The 24,978-nt window shown below is 35.5% G+C and overlaps 3 protein-coding genes and 1 non-coding gene across 15 annotated transcripts in view; 1 reads left to right on the top strand and 3 right to left on the bottom strand.

The window, feature by feature from the left end:
- kn (EBF transcription factor knot) overlaps positions 1 to 4,248 on the top strand; it is an 83,000-nt gene extending 78,752 nt beyond the window's left edge. The window contains exons 12-14 of one of the 6 annotated variants that reach the window (XM_035866283.2): positions 376 to 627; positions 915 to 1,154; positions 2,350 to 4,248. In XM_035866283.2, coding sequence (XP_035722176.1) covers positions 376 to 627; positions 915 to 1,045 — 383 coding nt within the window. In that variant the 3' untranslated portion in view covers positions 1,046 to 1,154; positions 2,350 to 4,248. Of the gene's footprint in view, positions 1 to 375; positions 628 to 914; positions 1,159 to 2,335 lie in introns of all 6 variants that reach the window. The other 5 variants (XM_035866284.2, XM_035866291.2, XM_035866285.2 and 2 more) reach the window with 5 other exon arrangements.
- Positions 4,249 to 7,384: 3,136 nt separating this feature from the next.
- On the bottom strand, positions 7,385 to 7,468 carry TRNAL-UAA (transfer RNA leucine (anticodon UAA)). Its single transcript has one exon. It is a non-coding gene; the product is annotated as a tRNA-Leu (tRNA).
- A 1,189-nt stretch (positions 7,469 to 8,657) lies between these two features.
- On the bottom strand, positions 8,658 to 10,916 carry LOC118441631 (uncharacterized). Its single transcript, XM_035866300.2, has 2 exons — positions 10,563 to 10,916; positions 8,658 to 8,981 (listed from the first exon to the last, which is right to left on the bottom strand). The coding sequence occupies exons 1-2, from the start codon at positions 10,914 to 10,916 to the stop codon at positions 8,658 to 8,660; spliced, it is 678 nt and encodes a 225-aa protein (XP_035722193.1).
- Positions 10,917 to 15,889: 4,973 nt separating this feature from the next.
- Positions 15,890 to 24,978, bottom strand: part of LOC118441630 (uncharacterized) — a 56,741-nt gene continuing 47,652 nt past the window's right edge. For 4 of the 7 annotated variants that reach the window (XM_035866298.2, XM_085657022.1, XM_085657023.1 and 1 more), the window contains 3 exons: positions 18,842 to 19,137; positions 17,680 to 17,940; positions 15,890 to 17,495 (listed from right to left, as the gene is read on the bottom strand). In XM_035866298.2, coding sequence (XP_035722191.1) covers positions 17,055 to 17,495; positions 17,680 to 17,940; positions 18,842 to 19,009 — 870 coding nt within the window. In that variant the 5' untranslated portion in view covers positions 19,010 to 19,137 and the 3' untranslated portion in view covers positions 15,890 to 17,054. Of the gene's footprint in view, positions 17,496 to 17,679; positions 17,941 to 18,841; positions 19,138 to 21,655; positions 21,754 to 23,267; positions 23,342 to 23,402; positions 23,411 to 24,978 lie in introns of those variants that run through there. The other 3 variants (XM_085657024.1, XM_085657027.1, XM_085657025.1) reach the window with 3 other exon arrangements.

Here is a 24,978-nt window from a genome sequence, read left to right as displayed (position 1 = left end):
TAGATTTACATTTTTACTTTTGATATCGTTCGTATGAGATAATTTTCGACAAAAAAAAAAAAAAAAAAAAAAAAAAAAAAAAAAAAAAAAAAAAAAAAGAAAAGAAAAGAAAAGAAAAATAAATAAATAAAACACATCTGTAGATTAAAAAAAAAAAGATTATATCGGTATGGAAAAAAAAAAGAAAAAAAAAAAAAAGACAAATTTCATCTACGTTCTCACTTAAAGAGAACTATAGATCGATAGAGAAATAGTATCGATATAAACTATGTCAAGGATACATTGTCGGTCGTATCAAAGCGAGCCACATTCGACGTACGATGAGCGATGAGATATACTTACGAGTTCGTCTGACGGGCAGGTTTCTATTTCTAGACGGTAGTTCCGTGACGACAGGAGCCGCGGCAGGTGGCGGAGGGGGCGGTGGGAGCGTAGGGGGCAGTGTAGGTGGTAGCGTCGGGGGTACGGCCGATGCTTACAGACAAAGCAGCAGCGCCAGTCCGCGAGGGGTTGTAACCGGTGGTGGTTATTGCGGAAGTTCGGCTAGCACGCCGCACAGCCACAGCACCAACGGCAGCTATTCCGTTGCGAATCCATACACTGGAAGTCCGACTCTTTACACGTCGCGTAAGTTCTTTCTTTGTTTAACTTTTCTTCTCTTTCTCTCTCTCTCTCTCTCTCTCTCTCTCTCTCTCTCATTCTTTTTTCACTCGTCCTCTATTTATCACAAACTCGAGTTCTCGATTTGATTATCCTTGAAACCCGTTGATCTCACCCATGTAGCGCTTATTCACGTTATTTTACACGATTAGCAAGCACGCACACACGCACACACACACTCACTCACTCACTCACACAGTCATTCATTCAGTCTCTCTTTATGGTTTTTTCCTTATGTGGAATTTTCGTTTTAGCGCACGAACAATACGGCATTTTCTATACGTCCGGGGACGGGAGTGCGTTCGCCCCTGTAGTACGACCACCGACCACCTCAGTCCCACCGCACTGGTCCACACAGCACCACCTCGCTACAGCCGCCCAGTAACCGCTAACCGTCCACCATCACCACCACCACCATCACCATCACAACTACCCTACGCGCTGAGATTAAAGAGTTATCAGAGAAACATGCACGAACGACGAGACTCGAGAATGTAGGTACATTCATTTACGATCTTCCTTTTGGCCGGCATTTCTATTCGATCATATTTTTAATTGGATAATCGAATGACAGCCAATTAATAAGGGTAGTGAAAGTCGAACATATGCACCGCTTCTTTTCTTTTTTTTTCCTTTCTTTTTTCTTTTTTTTTTTTTCGCCAATTTCATTATTTCTTCCTTGCTTATGTAGGTATCTTAGAAATGATATCGTACGAGATAACGAGCGAGTTATCTCTGCCTTTTTCGTTAATACGTTTAACAGAACGTTCGAACGTTCGACGACTACGTCATCGAAGTCGTTAGAATGATCGTTCCCGTTGGCACGTGTCTGCATATGAGATCGTGCCCCTACGTACCGTGGAAGTAAGTCGCGTAAAAGACGATGAGAACGGCCATGAACTCGATGTGTAGGAAAATAAAGAAGAAAAAAAGAAAAGGAAAAAAAAGAGAAAAAAAACCCTCCCCCACTCCCCACCCCCTCCCTCTCCGAGAAAAAAGAGAAAAAGAGAAAAAATGAAAGATAAAAGAACACGAGAAAAAAGAAAAGAGAAAGAAAAATAGAGAGAGAAAAAGATAGATAGATAGAGAGAGAGAGAGAGAGAGAGAGAGAGAGACAAGCACACATATAGAAAAAGAAAAAAAAAATGAAAAAAAAAAAGAAAGAAAGAAAGAAAGAAAGAAAGAAAAAAAAAAGAAAAAAGAGAGATAAAGTCGTACAAAAGTCGCGTATCGCTGAAAATAGTAAAATGAAAGGGAAGCATCGGGTACGGTTCAAGGATAAAATCCCATTTACGTGTTTTATCCCATAAATGGTCATAGAAAATGATGTTCGCTTCTAAATCGCTCGCTCGCGATAATCTCGATGTATACCTCTCGAAGTTTACCTTAACTTTCGTGAACGTCTCTCACGTTCTTCCTAGTATATATATATATATTTTTTTTTTCTTTCTTTCTTTCTTTCTTTCTTTCTTTCTTTAACCCTTTCCCTACCCATCCCCACCACTTTTCTTTCCTATCCTTTTCTTTACTTTTCATTTCATTTCATTTCATTTCCTTTCATTTCATTTCATTTCATTTCATTTCATTTGTCTTTCCTTAATCGTTAACCAAGATATATATTTATTCATTTCGTAAAATATGACGGCAGAGGCGATTACTAACGTATAACCGACAGTGGGCATGTTGTAGGATTAGGAGAGGTGGTCGGCTCACCGTTCAACATGAATCCATTTGTGTTGCCAACATGCAGCCAGGGCTACTCGACCACCGGCAGTCCGCTACTCTCGTCGAACGGCAAATAGTGTTATGAGATGTAAAACTACGATGGATGAAGGGGCTGAGGTGCCATCATGGGAAGAGGACTTTGCGTGCCGAGAGATAAGGACGGATCAAGCGCGATGTCCCCTTTCCTATTAACCTCCTCCTATTTCTATTTCTATTTCCTTTCTTCTCTCTTTTTCACTCACCATCTCTCTCTCTCTCTCTTTCTCTCTCTTTCTTTCTCTCTCTCTCTCTCTCTCTCTCTCTCTCTCTCTCTCTCTCTCTCTCTCTCTCTCTGTCTTTCTCCCCTTTTTCTCTTACAAACTAATTACTTCTCAAGTGGACAAATAACGATAAATCAATCGCGTACGATTTCCGTCGTAAGAGTCAAAAGTATCTCTCGACGGCGCAAAGAATTATTCTATGATCGAAAAGATTCTCGAATTAATTTTTTTCTTTTCTTCCTTTTTCTTTTCTCTCTCTCTTTTTCTTTTCTACATTCTTCTTAACTTTATTTCTTTCTTACGATCGTGATATAATTAACGACGAATCATACATATCGTACAACGAGATATGGTGTCACAACGATGGAATAACATCGACGTAATAAAGATATAATTTTATTTTCAACTTTTTGACTTTAATAAAAGTTATTATCTTATTTCGATTTTATTAGCTCTTTTCGATTTCTCGTTTTCTTTTTTTCTTTTTTTTCTTTTTTTTCTTCGTTTTTCTTTCTCGTTTTTCCTATTTATATACAACTATTGTTATAATGTTCGCAAATCAATGCACGAGGGATTAATCGATTAAAAAAAAAATTTGTTGCATTCGAACGTCATTGATATTCAACGATACACGTATCTATGTATATCTATGAATGCAAATGTTTTAATTGAAAAAGAATTGTGACACCATTATAAGGGACATATCGCTTAGCGGTTGAGCAAACAGACTCGATAGTTTTTAGAGAGCATTTTCGAATTGAACAAAATTTTATCCTCCTAGTCCCCCTTTATCCAATTGATCCTTTTACTCCATACCCCACTCCCAACCTCACCCACCATCCTCACCTCATATCTTCCCTATTACGCTCCGAACACCCCATCCACCCACGCCTACGTTTTAAAAGACTAACCGACTTATCTCGCCTAGATAGAATTGATATTTAACATATTGTAATTTGTAAATTATCTGTAAATATTGTTGCGATGTACAAAAAGACAAAACTATTTGCGATAGCTCGAGCGAGCGAGACGATTATTAAAAGTGCGATAATAGAGGAAAAGGTTATATAGGATTGTAAATATTATATCGTAGAGAGAGAAAAAAAAAAGAAACAATGAAAAAAGAAAAAAAAAAACAAAGAAAAAAAAAAGAAAAAAAAAAAAAAAGGCCCGTAGCTTATCCGTATTATAATTGTACTTAACAACGCCATCCAATTTTTTAACGAACCTATCGGCGATCGAGCGCGAAATTTGATTTTCGCGTTTCGCTCTTCGATCCTCAAACTCGAGCCAACTAAATAATTTCTTATTACGATCGTCTACGTTTTCTCGCTGTCTATCACGTCTAATCGATTTATACAAATTCGATTGAGGGGAAAGGAAAACAAAAAAAAAAACAAAAAAACAAAAAAAAAAAAAAGAAAATGAAAAAAAAACCAAAAGAAAAAAAACAAAGAGAGAAGAAAATTAATCCGACTGTGACACGAGAAAAGTTAAAAAAGTTGGACCGAGCGCGATCTATAATCGAAGTAACAGTCGATAACGAATTCGTTTGATAAGCCACCCAAATTTACGGGACATACTCACACGAATCACGAAGAAAGTATACGATGCCATTATAAATCAACGAGAAATAAAACTTTCGATTAGCCCAGATTTTACCAGTACACTTCAACGAGCACGATGATGCGTGCGTCGTATCGTTTTTGTCTGAACGAAGCGTCGCCGTTGGAATTATTATTGTAAAAAGTTCCTTTTTTGCATATCGACCTTATCGGGAGATTGCAATTTTCTATGGCGATAATAAGTCCATTGAAAATGCAATATCCTTATCTGGGAATGAACGGAACTCAGTCGTCTTGTGATCTTAATTAATAAAATATCTATAGTTCGGTTATATAATTTTTAATTCGATCACGCACACAATCACATCTTAAGTAGGACGCGTCGTTCTTGTACGCATGCGAAATTGCGCGTGTAGACATTCGAGCGTACGAGCACTCTCGTCGTTGTATATTAAAATAAATTAAACTTACATTTTTGAGAATTAAAAAGATGGACCATATTGTGTTAGCTGACGTCATCAACCTATCTTTATCATTCATTCTTTCTCTCTCACTTTCTCTCCCTTTCTCTCTCTCTCTCTCTCTCTCTCTCTCTCTTTCTCTCTCTGTCTATCTATCTTTTTTACAATTGTACACGTGTATATATATATGTATATATATATATATATATACGCACGATACGCATAGATTATGCTCTTATCATTTATCGATCAACACATTTAATATCTCTCACATACAATCGAGGATCTACCCTCTTCTTTTCAAGATTGCTAGTAAGTATGCGTTTAAGAATTTACGTACTTCGTACGTCATAATAGTTTGATTTGCGTTATATTTGCAGAATACATATTAGTTGACAAAAATAGTTTATTAGCTGATGATTAACATTGTTAAATATCTTATTAAATAAAATGATAGAAATATTATAGCTGACTTCTTTCTCGCACTTTTTATTACGATGATACTTTAAAAAAAAAATAAAAGAAAAAAAATAATAATAATAATAATAACTTTGAACATAACGATAACAACGACAACAACAACAATAACAACAACAATATTGAGTCAAAGATTTTACATTCATTCTAGTTAACGTGATAATAATCGATATCGTGAAAAGGTAATAAGGATTATAGTTAATCGTTGAAAGCGCATAGTGGACGACCCATTCAGTCCCGAGAGAACGCGCATTCGATTTAACAAATAGCGAAACAGGATCTCCAAGACCACTTCGAAACGATTAGTTCACATGGTGTCCTGTTACCTCAGGCCACCAAACGATGCCGTGTATGATGTACGTTATTGTAAGGCTGTTTGCGTTATTAGATTTAGATCGGCTGGAGCACGGCACGTGGCTAGGGCTGCACGTGTCACACTACAAACGTTACAACGTGAGTATAATACAAAATCGTTTCTCTCTCTCTCTCTCTCTCTCTTTCTGTCATAGTCGGTGTATTGCTTCCTTTTATCCTCGTGCCTAGAGCTAACACTTCCCATACGTATACTCGATTGTTTTTCTCCCAAAGATTACATTGATTTTTCTTTTTTGTTACAATATCCTCTTCGATAATATTATAAAATAATAATTGTAAATGTTGTTTATATATTAGAAAAAAAATTACGTATAGATTTAGAAAAGATTTAGAAAAAAGAGAAAAGAAAAAAAAATTATGTTTCTCTCCTTTTTTATAATACGTACAATTTTTAGATAGGAAAGTCTATAGGTAAATGACGAAAAATACTTATCACGGGTAAAACTTTGTATCAAGAGAGCATAAGATATATAGAGGTAGTATGAAAAAAATCTTTCTAATTATTTATATCTCATGTTTTCCTATTACAAAATCAAATTGATAGGAATATTTGGCTAAAGTATTACAAAAAGAATATTATATTAGGAGAACGTAATGTGTAAAGAGATGGCACATATTAAAATTTTTTACTTTTTCAAAATTTGCTCGATAGATAACTTATCGACCGATCAAGCCAACTGAATTATCGACATTTTACATTCTTATCGACGCCGTGTAATTTTCTTGCTGTGTCGGTACAAGTGATGGTATGTTATCAACACTCGTTTAAATTTGTTCTATCGTTGGTAATTTACCGACTGATAATTGTTACCAACCTTCGTTTTAAAGTCTTCTTTGTTGATTTTAAATTTGTGCTCGATTGGTAATCTATCGAGCTATGATAAGCTATCGATATTTTATATTCTAAAATCCTACTCCGTAAAATTTTTTTGCTTTGTAAAAGATAAGTTATTTATATGCCACAAGTGAATTTATAAATTGCAAAGACATAAAGATTAAGGAGGTACTACAAAAAATAATTTATACTACTTTTGGATAATGTTTTTCTTAAATAACGTCTAATTTGAGGGGAAAATTTTGGGAAATATCACGAAGAGAACATTTTATCAGGATAACATGAAGTCAACGAAAGTGGCACGAAAAATCTACTACTTCTTATTAAATTATGTTCTTCTAATACAAAGTTCGATTTGCTGGAAAATTGTTGAATGTATCGCTATTGAAAATTGAGAAAATAGACGTTGAAATGGAAAAATCTAATGAATATAATTCATAGATTTCATTCATAGATTTTCATTCAATCTTTCAAAAGAGAATAATTATTACAACGTATATTCATATATAAGAAAGAAAGATATACATGATGTAAGAGAATATAGTTATGCTTTCTATAATATATCATAGTAATTATAATATACCATAGTAATTATAGTCTATATTTTATTTGACTATAATAAATGATATTATGATTGACACTACAAGTATTTCCTTATACGAATTCATTATATGAATTCTGTAATATGTCTATCATTACACATCTTCTTATTCATCGACTGTATCTACGACAAATATACTTTGTATCGTCTAATAAATAAATGAAAGATCGAAATTCTATTTATATTTATTTAAATTATAAGATTTATAATTATTTAATTTCTTCGATATAGATTATAAATCAGATACGATAAAATAAAGGAGATATTTTAAAGTTTCAATTAAAACAAAATTTATCTAAAAAAAAGTATCATTAATGTAACAATAATAAAATTAGGATTGATTAGATAAAAAAATATAATTATGTAAAAAAAACAAATACATTACTTATAGTTATTTTTAAGGAAAAAAAAAAAAAAAAGTTATTTGCCAGGTGTGGGGTTCGAACCCACGCTCCCATCCGGGAACCAGAACTTAAATCTGGCGCCTTAGACCGCTCGGCCAACCTGGCTTTCGTATTTACGTTTGCCTTAAAATTGTATTTAAATCAATAGACTTTTAATTGAAACAAAATTAAAATTTATAATTGTAAATTTATGCAAAAGAAAAAAATATTTACATCATAAAATTCATATAACATATGACGTATTATTAAAGACTTGTTTTAATTTTTATTAGATGTCCCGTCATTGTCATCGAGATAAAATTTTATTACTATACGAATTAAAATGGATAAATTTGAAATACTGTCGATATATCGATCCATGTATACTCACATTGATATTTGTAATATCAATTAAAAAAAGAAAAAAAAAAAGAATATTAAATAAGAAAATGAAAGTATTAAAAAGTAGACAATAGGAAGAAATAAATGTATAATCACGTGAATCACATTATTGTTATATTAATTATATATATTCTTCGTATAAAAAGTTCAAACATATTAGATATCTTAAAATATCTTTATCCGTTTATAACTTACAATACGAAAAGTCATTTTTAATTGCACGATATACAACGCACAATATTCTCGCATATGTATGAAATAATGTCTTTCATGAATAAACCGTAGTCAATAATAAAATACTCTATGGTGGCGAAATAGTATCACATAGTTTGGGCAGCCCTTTAGGACCATTTAACTAAAACGTTAGTCCCATTTTAATCTTAGTCATTAATAAATAAATAAATTATAATATAATAAATAAGTTAGCAATGCGCGCAAAGTGTAGACAATAAATAAATAATAATAATAATAATAATAATAATAATAATAAATATTGATCGTTCCTGAATAAAAAAAAAAAAATACAAAAAAAGAAAAATAATAATAATAATAATAATAATAATAATAATAATAATAATAATAATAATAATAATACTAATAATAATAATAATGATGATGAAATAAATTAATAAATAAATAAATTACTTGTAAAATCTATGAAAACCTAACGATTCGTAATATTATTTATATGGCGATTTTTAATGGCGACGTCTTAATAAAGATTCAACGATACCGATCACGAAAACACGACATATCCCTAAATTAATCTATATCGCCTTTTATCAACGTTCGTATCGTTTTATCAACGTTATTCTTTGTTACGAATCATAGGGATTCGCGTCTTCACCTTCTTAAGTCCATACGCACATATATATATATATATATATATATATATATATATATATATATATATCTAATAATTAAAAACGTGTCTCCAAGCGTGAAGATAGTCCTTGTACTTAAGTAAAACACCCCAATCACGGACGAGCCTTCTCGTGTCATCTTCTGGATCCCTTTCGATCCTACTCATGATATTTCTTTCAACGCGATGCGGCAAACGTAGAAACGGGAGTACGGCTATATTGCTTTCGACCTCGCAAAGCATTTTCATCAGATAAGATTGCGTTGCTTTTAAAGACTCTTGAATTTTTGAAATTGTCTCGTCTTCTATCAATTCCTCAAAGGCGACCGCGAATTTTTGAAGATCCATATGAAGTTTCGGCAAATGATGGACGATCTATAATAGAAATAGAAAGGAACAAATTTAGATTAAAGCAAAAGATTATTGTAGATGAAACAATAAGATCTATCGAATTATCGATACGATTCTAGATAAGGACGCTCGTTTCTTTATTATCAAGAAATTCTCTCTCTCTCTCTCTCTCTCTCTCTCTCTCTCTCTCTCTCGTTCGCTCTCTCTCGCTCTTTAACATTTATCAAAGTTTTTACGAGTGGACGATTGGATAAAAGATCGATGAATGAAGCGTTGTAACGAACGAAAGAACGCGAGAGTACGTTAAAAGAGATAAAGAGGAAAAAAAGTGGTGGTATTGGTGATAATGATGGTGGTGGTGATAGTGGTGGTGTGCCAGTGGTGTCGAAGGCGGTGCATTCGTGTTGACAAGAACTGGGAGAGAAAAGAGCGATAGAAAAAATAAGAAAGAGAGAGAAAGAGAAAGACAGAGAAAAAGAGAGAAAAGGAGAGAGAGAGAGAGAGAGAGAGAAAAAGAGAGAGAAGGAGGGAGAGAGAGAGAGAGAGAAAGAAATAGAGAGGTAAATACGTAAATACATGTGTATATATATATACATACATATACATATATATATATATACATATGTGCAATAAACGTAGAAGGATAAGCACGTAGACGGGTAGTAAAACGTATTATCGGTAAAGTTGAGACTTTATCAGTACGCTTTACATCGAGGAGGCAGACGAGCGTGATTACGAAGCAGTTCGACCCGGCAAACATGAGAAGCAGTCGCACGCGGCCACACGGCACGCGCTCGCGTCGCGTCGCGTCGCGTCGTCTCGCGTCGTCTCGCGCTGCGTTATGCGCGCGCAACGTGTATATATACACACACATACACACATATATACACATAGATACACAAACTATACACACAGAGAGAGAGAGAGAGAGAGAGAGAGAGAGAGAAAGAGAGAGAGAGAGAGAGAGAACCGGCGAAACGATCGCACGCCTTCCTGCTACCCTGCTACTTTATAATAATTACCGTCTCATTAAAATTTGTTATTTAACGTTGCGTTAATCAACTGCAATAGAGCGCACACCACTGGGTGTGCACGCTTTACCCAACAACTGCGATACGATTGCGAACGAGAGTATCCGTTTGATCCTTCGCGCCCTTTCGTTTAAAAACCTTTTTCTCATTGTAATATATATATATATATATATATATATATATATATATATTCCCCCCTTGTAATTAAATTTCGGGAAGGGCCGACTATGCAATATCATTTTTTACGATAACATTAAATTCTATTCTATAGTTTTGTAAATATTACGCGTTAAGATAGTCTATGATCGATAAGAAATATGCATATTAGCTTTATGTTTAATTAATGCTTTAATTCATCGTATTATATACGAATTGATCGATATTTTCAAAGCGTATGATTTGTTTCGTAGGATAGTTGCCGATCGATCAAAGTTCGTCGAATTTTTCCAAAGAGAAAATGTAATCTATTTTTATTATAACGTTTAGAAATTAACATATATGTATATATATATATATATATATATATATATATATATATATATATATATGTATATATAATAATGTCCTTCCTTACCGTCTGTTGACTGCTCTCAGCGAGTTTCCGGATATGATTGGAATCCTTCTTTCCGGGTACCCAATTTGGAATGTATTGATGCTCATGAACGCCGATCCTAACGCGGTCGTAAAGATACTCGTAATCACGATTGAGATAATCCTGAAGCATTAGCTGATGCTGCAATTTCAAATCGCTCAAGATCGAGTCTAATTCCTGCTGTGAATCCTCGTAAGAATCTTGTTCGATAACTTCGCCGCATGGCAAGTGCCAAGGAGGAGGAGCCGTCAAAGATCTGACGTTTCTATTCGGTGCTGCAACGGCAACTGCGAGAAGAGTTACGAAAATCCATTTCGTTCTCATATCGTTACTCATCGTTGTTGTCCTCTTCTTTTCTTTTTATCACAATTGACACGATTTATATCTTCTTTTTATATGTATATATATATATGTCTATATATATATATATATATATATATATATATATATATATATATATGTATATACTATCTTAGGAATTAAATCACACTATTATTTTGTCTTATCACAATATTCGATTTATTATATCGTGTTCCCTTCGATAGATATAAGATTTCGATGATTCGATCAGGTTCGAAAGAAATACGTTTTATTTCTTTTTTCTTTTTTTTTTTTTTTTTCTTTTTCTTATTTTTTTTTTTTTTTTGTCGTCACAGAAAGAAGATATTACTCTCTTCTCAAAGTAATTTCTTTTCTAGAAATATTTTCGGAAGGGACGAAGAAATATTTCCTATACCGTTCAACTTCCCAACTCGACTCGATGTTCCCGATTGGCGTGAGATCTTCAACTGAGATTGTCAAACCCTCCTTCTTACTCCTTATATATGGGATTGTGTAAACAATCGAACATACGTACGCACGTTTGACGTCTCGTGCGGCCCAACGGCCGCTCGGCAGGGTGGCCGTAAAGCTATTGTCCATAGTTTTTCGCCGATATACGCGCGAGACGTTGAAAATCCCGAGATAATCGAAACGAAAATTCTACGAAGTATAGGATCGTTTAGAAGGATCCTGACTTACTTAATACGATGGATGAAGGAGATTATGTTGCGCGATGATTTTCGTTCAATTTCGTTAACCGATTAACAAATTATAATTAGGATATTATTCGTTGTAACTTAACAATAATTAAATTCTTTTAACAATAAAGATAACATTTCTTGGCGTAATTGATCTATGATCTATGTAGGTTCTAATCGTTGTGTAAAAGGAAGAAAAGAGAAAAGAAAGGGGGGAAAAAAGAATATGTTACAACGTGATACTTAATCTTAAAGTTGGATTTTTTTTTTTTTATCCTTTCTCTTCTTCGATCTTTTCAACGTTGTAACTTAGAAGAGAGAGAGAGAGAGAGGGAGAGAGATAACGTGCTTTCAGACACGAAGAGAGGTCAGTTTACTCTCCTTTCCGGCATTCCTTTCGCGGAAGATGGTACAAAAGTATATGGAGTTATCCAAATTTATCCGAATGACGTGTTAACATTGGCGCTTAGTAATTCAATAACTTTTCGTGGATTTCGCCCACGTGTTATAGACATATCGATTTTCTTCGAACCCATCGGTCGACCTATCCAGTCACTGGATTTTACTCTCCGTTCATTCGCAACAATCAAGTATACAATGAAATTGTAAAAAATCTTTTGGTTTAGGCATTACACAGACGCAAATATAGCGATATGTTTGCAATATGATTCAAATGGGAAAGCCATCGAAGAATTTATTAAAACGTCGATATGATTTATTAGGATCAACAAAATGATCGAGAATCGTATCTCGAAAGATTAGAAAACAAAAGAAAAGAAAATAATATTATATACAATAGATTACGAAATCTATATTCAATGGGGTAAATGGGTTAAGTATTATCTTTTTCATTGATGGAATCTTCAGCGTGTAATTAATAAAATTCTTGACGGATGACATTAATAAAATGAATAAATCGATAATCTGATAAATACAGAAGCACAGTCATTGTCTCGTTAAAAATTAGCAAATATCAAGGAAGGTGTGGTACCAGGATGGAAAGGAAATGACGTGATATATCGTATCGTAGATATGTACGTAATATTATTATTTTTCTTTTGTCTAAAGGAAAGAAAAATGTTGATATGTTAACGTTGCATTAAATCCATGGATCCTTGTTTATCCGTATTAAGGAATGTACGGTTGAAACATTTGCGTGGATTTAACGCGAAATCCGTACCGAAGACCTGACGTCAAGTAGTCAATAATTTTACAAGGGAAAGAGCTGCTCTCGGCAAGCGACAAAAAATTGTGAATGAAGCTCGACGTAACACGATCGTACGTCGTCGACGGCGTTGATCGAACGCGCGTAGACACTTCGTAGGACACGAGCCATATAAGGCGATACTATAATTAGATTCTCCTGCAGATTCAACGAACTAAGATTAGATTCTCTCACGCTGGATTAGCACAATAATGGAGTATATGAAAGAGAGGGAGAGAGAGAGAGAGAGAGAGAGAGAGAGAACGAGGGAAAACACACGATCTTTTTCTTATTATTCCACGTACTCGTAATTATTTATCAGGGTCAAAGAGAAATAAACTATCGTTATTAGTAAAATTTATATGTTCACTATATTTTCACGATCATAATGTAATTTCGCGTGACTGATTGAGAATGACTGACTGGTTGGCTATCTGACTGACTGGCCGACTGGATTGTTGGTTGGATGATTCTGATGTTTGGGTGCATACAATGATGCGTCGATATCCTTTATTGGCGATTCGTAATGTGCTACGAGAAAGGTTTGACGACTTACCTATAGATAAGGAATGCGATAAAAAGAGTAAGGAATAAATTGGGAGCGGTGTATCTTTATCGCGTTATCTGATCTTGATCTTTGCAGGAAGTGTATCTTCCGTTAAAAAAAAAAAAAAAAAAAATATATATATATATATACATAAAAAAAAAAAAAAAAAAAGAATAAAAAAAGAAAGAAAGAAAAAGGGGAATGGATTAAAAAAGTTTTGCAATGTTTGTCGGACAAAATATTTTCTACGCCTTGACGTATAAATTATCAAATTGTTTTTGTAAAACGTGATTCTTGCAAAAATGTTGTTACTGTAATCAAGGTATCAGACATCGTAGTAATATTAATGATTACTTCTTTTAACAACATGCACTCCTATTACTATTTCGGTATTCTTGTAAACGGTTTTCGAATCGATAGTCATTTTCGGTACGATCGAAAATAACAGATACCAAGTTGACAATTGAATGACAAAATCCACAAAAGTGCTCATTAACTTTTAATTTGACGTTATGCCTAAACTTAAGTATCATGAGATGCTTATACTCTTCTTATCGTAAGTAACGGGGGAATAGTAGAAATTATTTCAATAAGAAGAAGAAAAAAGAAAAAAGAAAAGAAAAAAAAAGAAAAGAACATTTCGTACTTAATGCATATCGGCCAAATATGTATATACATTCCATTATTATACTTGCCAGACTTGATGCATTATTTTCACGCGCGAACGCCTTACGCGACCTTATTGCGACATCTCGGCCATGCGACGCCGACAACGCGGATTAAACTTACATGTTTTGGCCAGACATTCGTTGTTGATAACGTACGAGTCGCAAGCAACGCGATTCATGCTTTCCGCGTACTTTCGATTAAAATCGAAATCGAATTGCAGCATCATCGAAACGCTTAAAAGAAAAAAAAAAAAAAACGAAAAGAAGGTTAACGAATGGTGGTGGCCAGGGAGGAGGGAGGATTGCGGTTGAGAGGCAAGGGAGGAAGGAAAAAAAAATTACATTTGAGCCGTACTACGGTACAAAAACATCGAATTTATTCGAGACGATTATACGCAATTAAAAGGAAAAAAAATGACAAATAAATAATATATGCGATGGTAACGTGATATAATAAATAGATTAGAAACGTTATGTAAGTATGCTTGTACGTCGAATAAATATATATATATATACATATACATATATATATATATATATATATATATATACATATATAATACGTATACTCGATATAATGCAATGGAGAAAAATAATAACTAAGAGAAAGAAAAAGAAAAAAGAGACAGAAAAATTAATATATGACGGCGAGCGTGAAAATTCGCAAAATACTTATGCAGATCGCACTTTCGTCATTGTCGTTTCTTTTTTTTTTTTTTTTTTTGCTTTTTTTATTTTGTTTTTTTTTATTTTTTTTTATTTGTTTTTTTTTTATTTTTTTTTTTTCTATTTATTTATTTATTAATACGAAAAATACTTTCTAAAATTGTTGAGCGGCGTGTGCGCTGTTTTACTCGATCCTAAAACTTGCCTTTACACGCTACTACAAGTTACAAATACAAAGAAAAATAGATAAAATGAAAGACGAAGAAAGCGAGATAGAGAGAGAGAGAGAGAGAGAGAGAGAGAGAGAGAGAGAGAGAGAGAGAGTGAGTGAGAAAGAAAGAGAGAGGAAGAAAGGGAGAGACAGAGAGAGAGAGAGAGAGAAAGAGAGAGATTGAGATAAAGTAGAAATTAAAAATATACCGAGTGTCATATTATTCACATCGGCGTCCAGGTAAAAGGGTAGATACGTATACAAAAAGCTCCGCAGAATTCTCCGCTGAGAAGTTCTGCTTTTTCTCGAGAAATAAAAATTTCGACTCGAGAATACTATTTATCACCTACTACAAAGATTATTATTTTAAAAATACAAGAAAAAGAGAGAAAGAGAGAGAGAGAGAGAGAGAGAGAGAAAGAGAGAGAAGGGGAAGTAGACAGACAAATAGAGAGAAAGAGAGAGAGAGAGAGAGATAGAGAGAAAGATAGAGAGATATAAAGTACACGAGAAAGAGATAAAGTTGTCATGTTCGCGGAGAAGAAAGAGATTCTATTGTGAAGACGAGAAAATAGTAGAAAAAGATAGATAAAGAGGAAAATAGTCTAACGGTTTTAAGTACGTATGGTACGCGTTCGACTATATATATAATATATATATATATATATATATATATATATATATATATACGATGATACTTATATACATGCACCTATGTATAAAACGTAGGAACTCTGTACGGTCCGCGTACGCTCGGGATATCACAGCTAAACATCAAGCTTTCGCCCGCAGACGTTAAAGCTACAATAAATAAAGTTTGTTTGTTTGTTTTTTTTTTTTTCTTTTTTTTTCTTTCTTTCTTTCTTTCTTTCTTTCTTTCTTTCTTTCTTTCTTTCTATCTTTCTTCCTTTTTTTTTTTTCTCATAAATCGTGGTATAATAATCGAGCGATTATTTTCACTTGTCCTTTATCTAACGCGAGAGAACGATGCGTTTTGATTTTTTGACGAACTTTTAAGATTTATCTTAAAGAGACTACGGACGACTGGTCTCTTTTTGTGTTTTACACATTTTTCCTTTTATTTTTCTTCTTCTTCTTCTTCTTCTTCTTCTTCTTCCTCTTCCTTTTCTTCTCCTTCTTCCTCCTTTTTTTTCTCTCTTCATCTTCTTATCTTCTTAAAACGCATCCCTCCTCAGTCTCCCGCGTTTCAACGAGTGTTCCTAAACGTGTGCGCTCTCTCGTGATTATTTGTAGAGAAACAAACCAAACCAAAAAAAAAAAAAAAGAAAAAAAAAAAAGAAAAATAAAATAAGAAAAGAAGAAGAAGAAAAAAAAAGGAAAGAAGAAGAAAAGTACGTATGGCTACGTGATTTTCAGGTGCATGCCTCCTCGACGCTATATTCTCCGATCGATCGAGCTAATCGCCTTCAACTACATATAGCGTCGATCGATAAGTCTCTCTGTGCATCAACGTTATTATTAACCGCTATTATTAGTTATTACGCGTTATTAGATATAATACTGTTTCGAAGTAAATCTCTTAATACTGGTCCCCTAGTAAAAATTACGGCTGGACCGCCAGCCGAACGTATATATGTACGTAGGTATGTATGTATGTACGTATGTATGTATGTATGTATGTATGTATGTATGTATGTATGTATGTATGTATGTATGTATGTATATAAGTTTATCATAATGTAAAATAATAGAGGAAAAATATTTTCTTTTGAATAATTCGATCGTATTTGAGTTTCTATATTAAATGTCATCTCTTTCTGTCGATCGTGAATGAAGCATTAAAGCTTAAAACGTAAAGAAAATTAATGATCGTGGCGATGCAATAAATAGAAGAACATATGCAAATGATGTCAATGTGTGTGTCCGTGCGTGTGCGTTTGTAAGTACGCGCGCGCGTATGTGTATGTGTGTGTGTCGTTTGTGTATATTTGTGTCTTCTGGCGGAAGGATAAACGTCTTTTTTGCGAGTGTTCGACATCGAAAGATTAATTAGTCTATAGTTTAAAAATTGAAAAGGGGAGAAAAATATTGAAGAAAAAAAAAAAAAGAAAAAAAAATAGACATAAAAATAAAAATGAAGGTGAAAGAAAATTGGATAAGGACGAGTAAGATCACTCGAGATCATGGACTTTCGCTGACTACACTGGTCTCGCCTGTTTCTTTCTCGTCAGTCTTTTCCTTGGGAATACTTTTGGTCCTCGTGTCAAAGGTTGCGTTTGATTCGAGCCCAACGGATGTTTCCTATTGACTCGCTCTTTCTTGATCTTCGGTATTCTCTTCCCTTTAGTACCCATTCCAGTTTTTGGACCCTTCTTGTTGTTCTTCGGTCGTAAGATAAGCGGTTTTATCGTGTTAGGATCGCAGGTACCAGGTCCAGTCGCAGTGGCATTACGAAAGGCACGCGTCCAATCATTCAGAAAGGTTTGATATAATCTTAAAACGCCCCAATCTTGAATGAGCATCAGCGTCAGATCACCTTCCTTGGCCCAGTTACGACTTTCCGTGACGATGACCGCCTTGTGAGCGGTTGGTAATTGCAGTCCTAGATTCAGGATCGCTGTTTCTACTTCGCAAAGCATCTAAGTATCGAAACAAAATTATATTATTAGAATATAATTAATTGAAATATGATCGACCAATAGAGATGTTTGTTGTTTTGGATAGAAAAAGAAGAGAAAAAAAAGAAAAAAAAGAAAAAAAAGAAAAAAAGATAGAGAGAGATGGAAGAAAGAAAAGAAAAGAAAAAATATTCGTATTACTTACTCGAAGAATTTCGATTTGCATGGCATCGATAATCTCGTTTCGCCTGTTCATCGTAAGATCGACGTTGATATTCGACTTTAGTCGGAACGCTCTAAGATGGTGGAACGTGATGGCGAACCTTTGAAGGGCGTCGTGAAGACGTGGAAGTGCACGCTCCGCCTTCTTACCCTTCTCGAGGCACCAGAGTTCCCTATGGTACCACTCAAGCTGCTTCTCCGGAAGCCAGTTCATTCTGTACTGCTCCTTCAGCACTTTGTACACCTGCGAACGAAAGACGAGATGCCGACTGTTTAGTCTTGACGATCGTTTCGAGGAAGATCGTCGTCGTTTATTCGATTAGTGGTAGTGGGTAACGAGAGACTAAAAAAGAAGAGAAAAAAAGAAAAAAAAAAAAAAAAGAAAAAAAAGAAAAAGGAGGAAGAAGAAGAAGTCGAAAAAAAGAAAGAAAAGAAAAATTGCAACCTCGAAAGAAATTCGAAAGAAATATCGAATTCCGATGTTCGATTCGTTCTCGCGCGAGGAAATTCTTTCGTACGAGGAAAGGAAACCTTTCGATCGATAAAATTTATTCGTGCGATAATAGAAAAAAAAAGAAAAGAAAAGAAAAGAAAAGAAACGAACGTTTAATCTCACAAATATTTGTGACTTAACATTATTTCTTTTATTACGTTAGATTATCTTACGGGTTTTAACGGAGATCAGAAATTTCTCGGCATTAGAGAGAAAGAGAAAGAAAAAGAGAGAGTTGAGCATTTTATTTCATATGTATGAGAAACGAGTACGCTTGTACGCGATACCTATGGCAGACTGTGCCATTCATTAGACTTTGCATCTAAACGATCTCGTAAGAGAGTCACCGAGAAAATCGAGTCTGCTTTTCGCGACGCGACACGCGTAACGAATGTAAATCGTCGTTGCACTCGGAAAGTAGGACTTTGCGGCATTGTGCCGCACGTGCGGACTTCCCCGGCCGTAGCTTTGAGACCGCCCACGCGATCTTAACCCCGTGCTCTCTCGATGATTAATTATAAGCCGTGGTATTCGTCAGTAGGTAACAGTTAATTGGACGATCTTAGTCGAAATAAATTATTCCAATCGTTCTAATTAATTAAATTAGATAGAGCACGTACGTAATTCGTAGATCTAGACTTTTAACACTTACCTTCGAATAGATCTCATGAATATCCTTAAGATCCTTCCTAAAGTGATTTTGAGCGACCCTAAGCTGGGTTCGTACCCTTTTTAACGCTCTATGAACGCTATGACGTTGGGGCATTTTTTTCAGAGCTGCAGCAACCGGCGTACCGCATGGTTGCAGCCAAGGCTCCATATTATTGTTGGATTCCGAGATGGCGGTATGGAGACCGTAGCTGGTCGGTGCTCCGGAAACCGTCCCGCTCAGCCCGGAACTCAGGAAGAAAGCGAGGCTCGTCAGAGTAGCCGTCTGTGCCACCGAATCTGCAATCGTAAGAGATTTCTACGTCAAGACTAATTATCATATATACGTTATACTGTAGATTTTAAATGTCATATTACACCTATACGATCCTTCGCACTCCAATTATTACGTAGAAACGTACATATGCCTGACAGTAGTTTCCTACCATTTCGTTCTTCGAGATATACGATCGAACTCGCTGACAAGTTACGCCGATTTACATAATTTCTCGGATCGTTGATCGATCGTACGACGACGATTAACACGTCGACTGTCAGCATTTGACACGTTTAAGTACGAACGGTCAGAATTTTTTTTTTTTTTTATTTTCAATAGGAAAATATCGAACGTTCGAAAGTGCATGATCGATTATTATACCGGATATACCTGATATTATCCACATAGATAAATCAACTATGACGAAGAAGGACAAAGATGGAAAGAATTTTTTTCTTATTCTTCGTTATTTAATTCATCAATAAAAATATCTTCTTTAATAATATCAATTGAAATGGCTATATCGTAAAAGAAAAAGAAGAAAGAAAGGAAGTAACTACACGTTATCCGTAAGTAGATATGTAAAAGGCGTTTTGAACTAAACGGAAAGACGACTAAGAGATGGAGAAGTAAAAGAAGAAGAAAAAGAAGAAGAAGAAGAAGAAGAAGAAGAAGAAGAAGACGAAGGAGAGAAGGGTGGGAGGTACTTCCGACTTTCACGGCGTGCGTGCCTACACTGGCAGGCACACACCAACCACGTAGGTACCTACCATCGCACCTACGCGCCAATTTAACAGCGACCAATCGTCGCCCCCGCAGTAGGAAATGGGTTGCAAATCGGAGAATCACAATTTATTGCGCAATTAAACGTCTTGCCTTACGACTTCCCTCGCGATTTCGCGTCGCCTTACCCCTTAGGGTATCTCGTCGGAGCCCTTTGCTCCCTTAACGATTCTTTTGCTTCGTTATCCTCCATGAAAGATGCCCCAAGCGAAAGAAGAACTCATACGTCCTTCTCTTGGCTGTCTACTTTCTCTCTTTAGATCTTCCCTCGTTTCCCCCCCGCCCCCGCCCCCGCCCCTCAATCCCTACCTCTTCACTTTCAAATTTGTCTTACATTTCTTTTCTTTTTTTTCTGTTTTTCTTTTTACAAAGGTAAAACGGAAGATCAAAAAATTATATCGTAAATTTTTTTCAAATACAATAAAACTTGTATAGAATATAATGTACTTGTATTCAAGATAAAAGTTTTACTGAAGTGTCGCTGATAATCCTCAATATGTTCAGTGATAGATCGAGACCCCACTGTAAGCCACACATACTTATGTCGAATGATTTCTAGCTAAACAATGACATAGCTTATTACTAATCGTCAACACGTAGGAATTCGATTTATATGTGTGTATGCGTGTATGTGTAAAGGAGAGAGAGAGAGAGAGAGAGAGAGAGAGAGATTACAGTCGATCGAATAATCGACCATTCGATTGAATCGACGATGAGTCGATAAGCGAGACTCGCGACGATACTTCCTACCTTACCCTATCTCTCTCATGAAAAAGAAAGATAGATAGATAGAGAGAGAGAGAGAGAGAGAGAGAAAGAGAGAGAGAGAGATAGAGAAAGGAAGGCCGACTGGAAGAGACCGCCTTGGTAATTAACAAACGTTAATTGGTTGACCGCGTATGCGAGTAATGCGTGTTAATTCTTGATCGCATAGGCACAAAACGAACTCGATGCGATTCGATACGATCACTGCCTGTTTTTCGCACGTTGGTCACGCGCGAACGAGCACGCGTCTCTCGTTAGACGATTCTAGTGGAGGAAAATGTTAGAGAGTTCCCAATCCCACTCCATCCCTTTTATCAATTATAAACTTTCAAATTCTCCTACGTCGTGCTATTATTGTTAAAAAAAAAAAAAAAAAAAAAAAAAAAAAAAAAAAAAAAAAAAAAAAAAGAGAAAAAAAATGTATTGTATCGTATTATGATTTAAATAAAAAAAATGAGATTAGTTGAAAAGAAAAGGAGAAGAAAAAGAAAAAAAAACCCGAGAGAACGACCACGTTACCTTTTTTCTTCATACATAAAAATACACATATATATATATATATATATATATATATATATATATATATATACATATAATTTTTCTCTTTTTATCTGAACATTTTATCTTCCACTTCGCTGGTGGCTGCATCGATCTTTCTTAGATAGTCGTGCAACAGTCTCGTCGGTATATCCTCCTACCTCGCAATAACTCACGATTCGATTAAGCCGATCTCAGGAGCAAATCCTTAAGGGAAGCCGGTCGTTTCACACGGGTGTATCTTATCGAAACCTCACGTCTTCTCTTCCTTTTTCCATCGCTTTCAGATGTCGGATTGTACTCCATTGTCGCGTTTCGTATTATACATCTGTATATACGTAAGTATATATGTACGTACACATATACAGATATATTTCGTATATATATATATATATATATATATATATATATATATATATATATTTATAAATATGTATATACATGCGATATACTCACACAAACGGAACACAAAATGATACACATTGTAAACTAGTACGGGGACACTAGCGTGGGCGTGTACGCAAGCAGTGAGGCGAGCAGCAAAGGTGCTCTCTATATCGTATGCACGCTCGATCTCGACTGTATCAATTTACACTGCCGCTACCCCACTCGTGTAGCTCCCTCAGATATATTCTTTTTTATCTTCCCGCTCCTCTCTCTCTCTCTCTCTCTCTTTCTCTTTCTCTCCCTCTCTCCCTCTCTCTCTCTCTCTCTCGTTCTTTCTCGTTTATACGAAACGTCCGTCCATCGATTTAGCTTAGCTATCTCCTGCACCTAAGTACTCTTACCTTCGATAAAGAAGTTATTGCCGTATTGCAACGTTAATCGTACACTGCGTCTAATCGAATCTGTCGAGAGTTACGAAATTCGTCTGATCCAGAAAAATCTGGTTACTTAGCCACCGTTGTTAGTTGACTCACTCACTTGGTTGGGAAAAATAAAGAAAAAGAAAGAAAAAAAGAAAGAAAGAAAGAAAGACGGACAGACAGACAGACAGACAGACAGACAGATAAAGATTTGTTCTCGCGCCGGTAACGGAAAATTCTAACGATTTATTGCCACAACAGTCGGCCATGGTACAAGATTTATAGATCAGTCTATGTCATTAAAAATGTTGTACAGATGTACATATATATATATATATATATATATATATATATATATATATATATGTATGTAGAATAACGTCGTTGAAAGAGAATAAGAGGAAGAGAAAAAGGAATGAAAGAAAAAGAAAAAAGAAGTAAAAGTAGAAGAAGAAAGGTAGATTCCCTTTTTTTCTCTCTCTTTTTTGAAACCGATGAACGAAGATTGTTGGTTTTGAGTTGGTTCTCATCGATAGCTCGAGGCCCTAGCAGCATTGCTTTCTGTTTTCTGGGAACGAATCCGGCTTACTCGCCGGATCGGGAGTAGCGATCGCGTGGTGATTAGACTCCGCCTTCGCTTTCTTCGAGAAAAGAGAGAGAGAGACAGAAAGAGAGAGGGAGTGAGAGTGAGAGAGAGAGAGAGAGAGAAAGAGAGAGATTGATATAATAATGTGAGAGCTTCTTAACATCAATCATTTTAACAACAAATCGTTAACACTGTATTATTGTATCGTAAGTAAGATAAAACAATTAATTAAATTATCATCGACGAATGACAAAACAAAACGAAATTCGAACTCAGATACCAGGAGCTTGATTTATTTATTTATTTATTTTTTTTTTAATTATTTTGTTATTATTTGTATTTTTTAGGAACAAAAGATAATCGACAATCGTCAATAGAGAAGAATTTAGATGAAGAATAAGTATCTACGAGAGGAAGAAAAGAAGAAAAAAAGGGAAGAGAAAAGAAAAGAAAAGAAAAGAAAAGAAAAGAAAAAGAAAAAGGAAATAAGAGAATGAAAAATGAACGAGAAGAAAGAACGTTTCGATGGAGCTCACAAAAGTGCGCTCACGCACGCCCCGAGGAGATGCACTCGCTATTTCAAAATGACACACGGATCCGAAACACGCACTCCCGGCTTTTGCTTGCTCGTTCACGTCCATTTTACACGCACGAGTAGATCGTCGTTGGAATATACCTATTTCTCTTTTTCTCTTTTCTTTCACGGGGATCGACGAGGATGCGTCTACAAAGGTATGTGGGACGCGTTCTGCCACGTGACGTCGTTCTCGCGAGTATGTTCGCGTCCACGCAAAACTTGTGAAGAACTTACAGAATGGATCATCCTTCTCCTCCTCCTCCTCCTTCTCCTCCTCCTCCTTCTCCACCTCCTCCTCCACCTTCTCCTCCTTCTTTTCCTCTTCATCTTCCAACCTTCTCCTTTTCCTCCCTCGTTTGTGCACACCTACGACACATTTACGCCAGAAGGAAGAAAAGGATATGCGGAGGAGTTTTCGATGCACGTGCTAAGACCAGAAGGACGAGTCCCGGAAGAATGACGCATAGAGGCGTCGTCCTTCTTCTTTCGTTTTTTTTCTTTTTTTTTTTTATTTTTATTTTCTTTTCTTTTCTTTTCTTTTCTTTTTTTTTTTCTTTCTTTCATTTCTTCCCTCCGAAGTGAAATGAGAGAAAGTTCTTCTTTACACGCGAGTTTTTTTTTTTTTTCGATATCTGTCAAGCGATTACCACGATGTTAATCTTGATAACGATTATCTTTCGAAGATAAATATTAAATTAATTTAATTAATTACCTTTATCATCGTTATTCCATTTAAGAATATTTATGTTGAATATTATTAATTTTAATGAAATTGACCGATGAGATTTTAATTTTTCAAAGTAAATTATATAATCCTGCAATATCGTTTTCTACCTTTCTCTAACCGGAGACTTTAACGCTTCCGTTCAGGGATGCTCCGTTGGTGGTCTATGACGTCACGGATCTACCAAACGAATCAAACTGATCTGATGAGGATTAAAACTTCGCCTGGATTCTTTCTTTTTTGGTCACACATTAACTCGTAATACGTTATGGAGGGTCGTGCGTGTTAATTTGTATTTCTCACCCCGTTTATTTCGAGGAGAAACTCCATGGAAAGTTGGCTTCGAGCCGTAACGACGATATGGATCACTGATGTCATACTGACGTCATCCATCGTTTATATCCAGAGGTGACAGCCTACCGTCGGCATCGGCGCAAGAGCTGATCGCGTACGACGGCTCTCTCCGTCTCTCTCTTTCTCTCTCTTTCTCTCTCTCTCTCTATCTATCTCTCTCTCTCTCTCTACAGTTTTATGTAGAAAGGGGGAGAAGGAGAGGAGGTGTCAGGGCAAAGGAATGCGCGCACGATCAGTACCGCGTTCAATGTCATCGTCGATTACGTTCCAACGATCGAACGTCGATCGTATCTTTCTTGGTAGATTCGCCGACGATAGATACATCAACTTTCTTCCACCATTGCGAAATGAATCTTTTGAAGTAACGTATGACGGATACGCATAAATAAAATCGATGGTGAATGGCACGATCAAAAGTTTTCAAAAGCACGGGAGCACGAGAAAGGTGGTGATGATTCAATAGAGCAACAATCGAGCTTTCTCTCGCACGTCGTCCACGCGCCTGACCTCGGGAGGTTGCCTCGAAGTTGTCTTTCGCTATAGATCGCCTCCTTTCATGTTTATATGTGTAAAATGTATTATGCGTGTCGCGTATGCTCATTGAATCGAACAAACTCAGAGAAGGTAGATACATCTGTCATTTAAGCGAGCCGCTTAACCAAAAGCAATTTTCGTTAAATTAAGAGACACGCTCGATCCGATGGACGCCTCGTAAATACGTTTTATCGAACA

Source organism: Vespa mandarinia, chromosome 5, assembly GCF_050613455.1.
Source record: "Vespa mandarinia isolate Hongniang chromosome 5, ASM5061345v1, whole genome shotgun sequence".
In the NCBI taxonomy this organism is placed as follows: domain Eukaryota; kingdom Metazoa; phylum Arthropoda; class Insecta; order Hymenoptera; family Vespidae; genus Vespa; species Vespa mandarinia.
The sequence above is the reverse complement of the archived record's forward strand: the minus strand, read 5'-3'. Positions and strand labels throughout refer to the sequence as shown.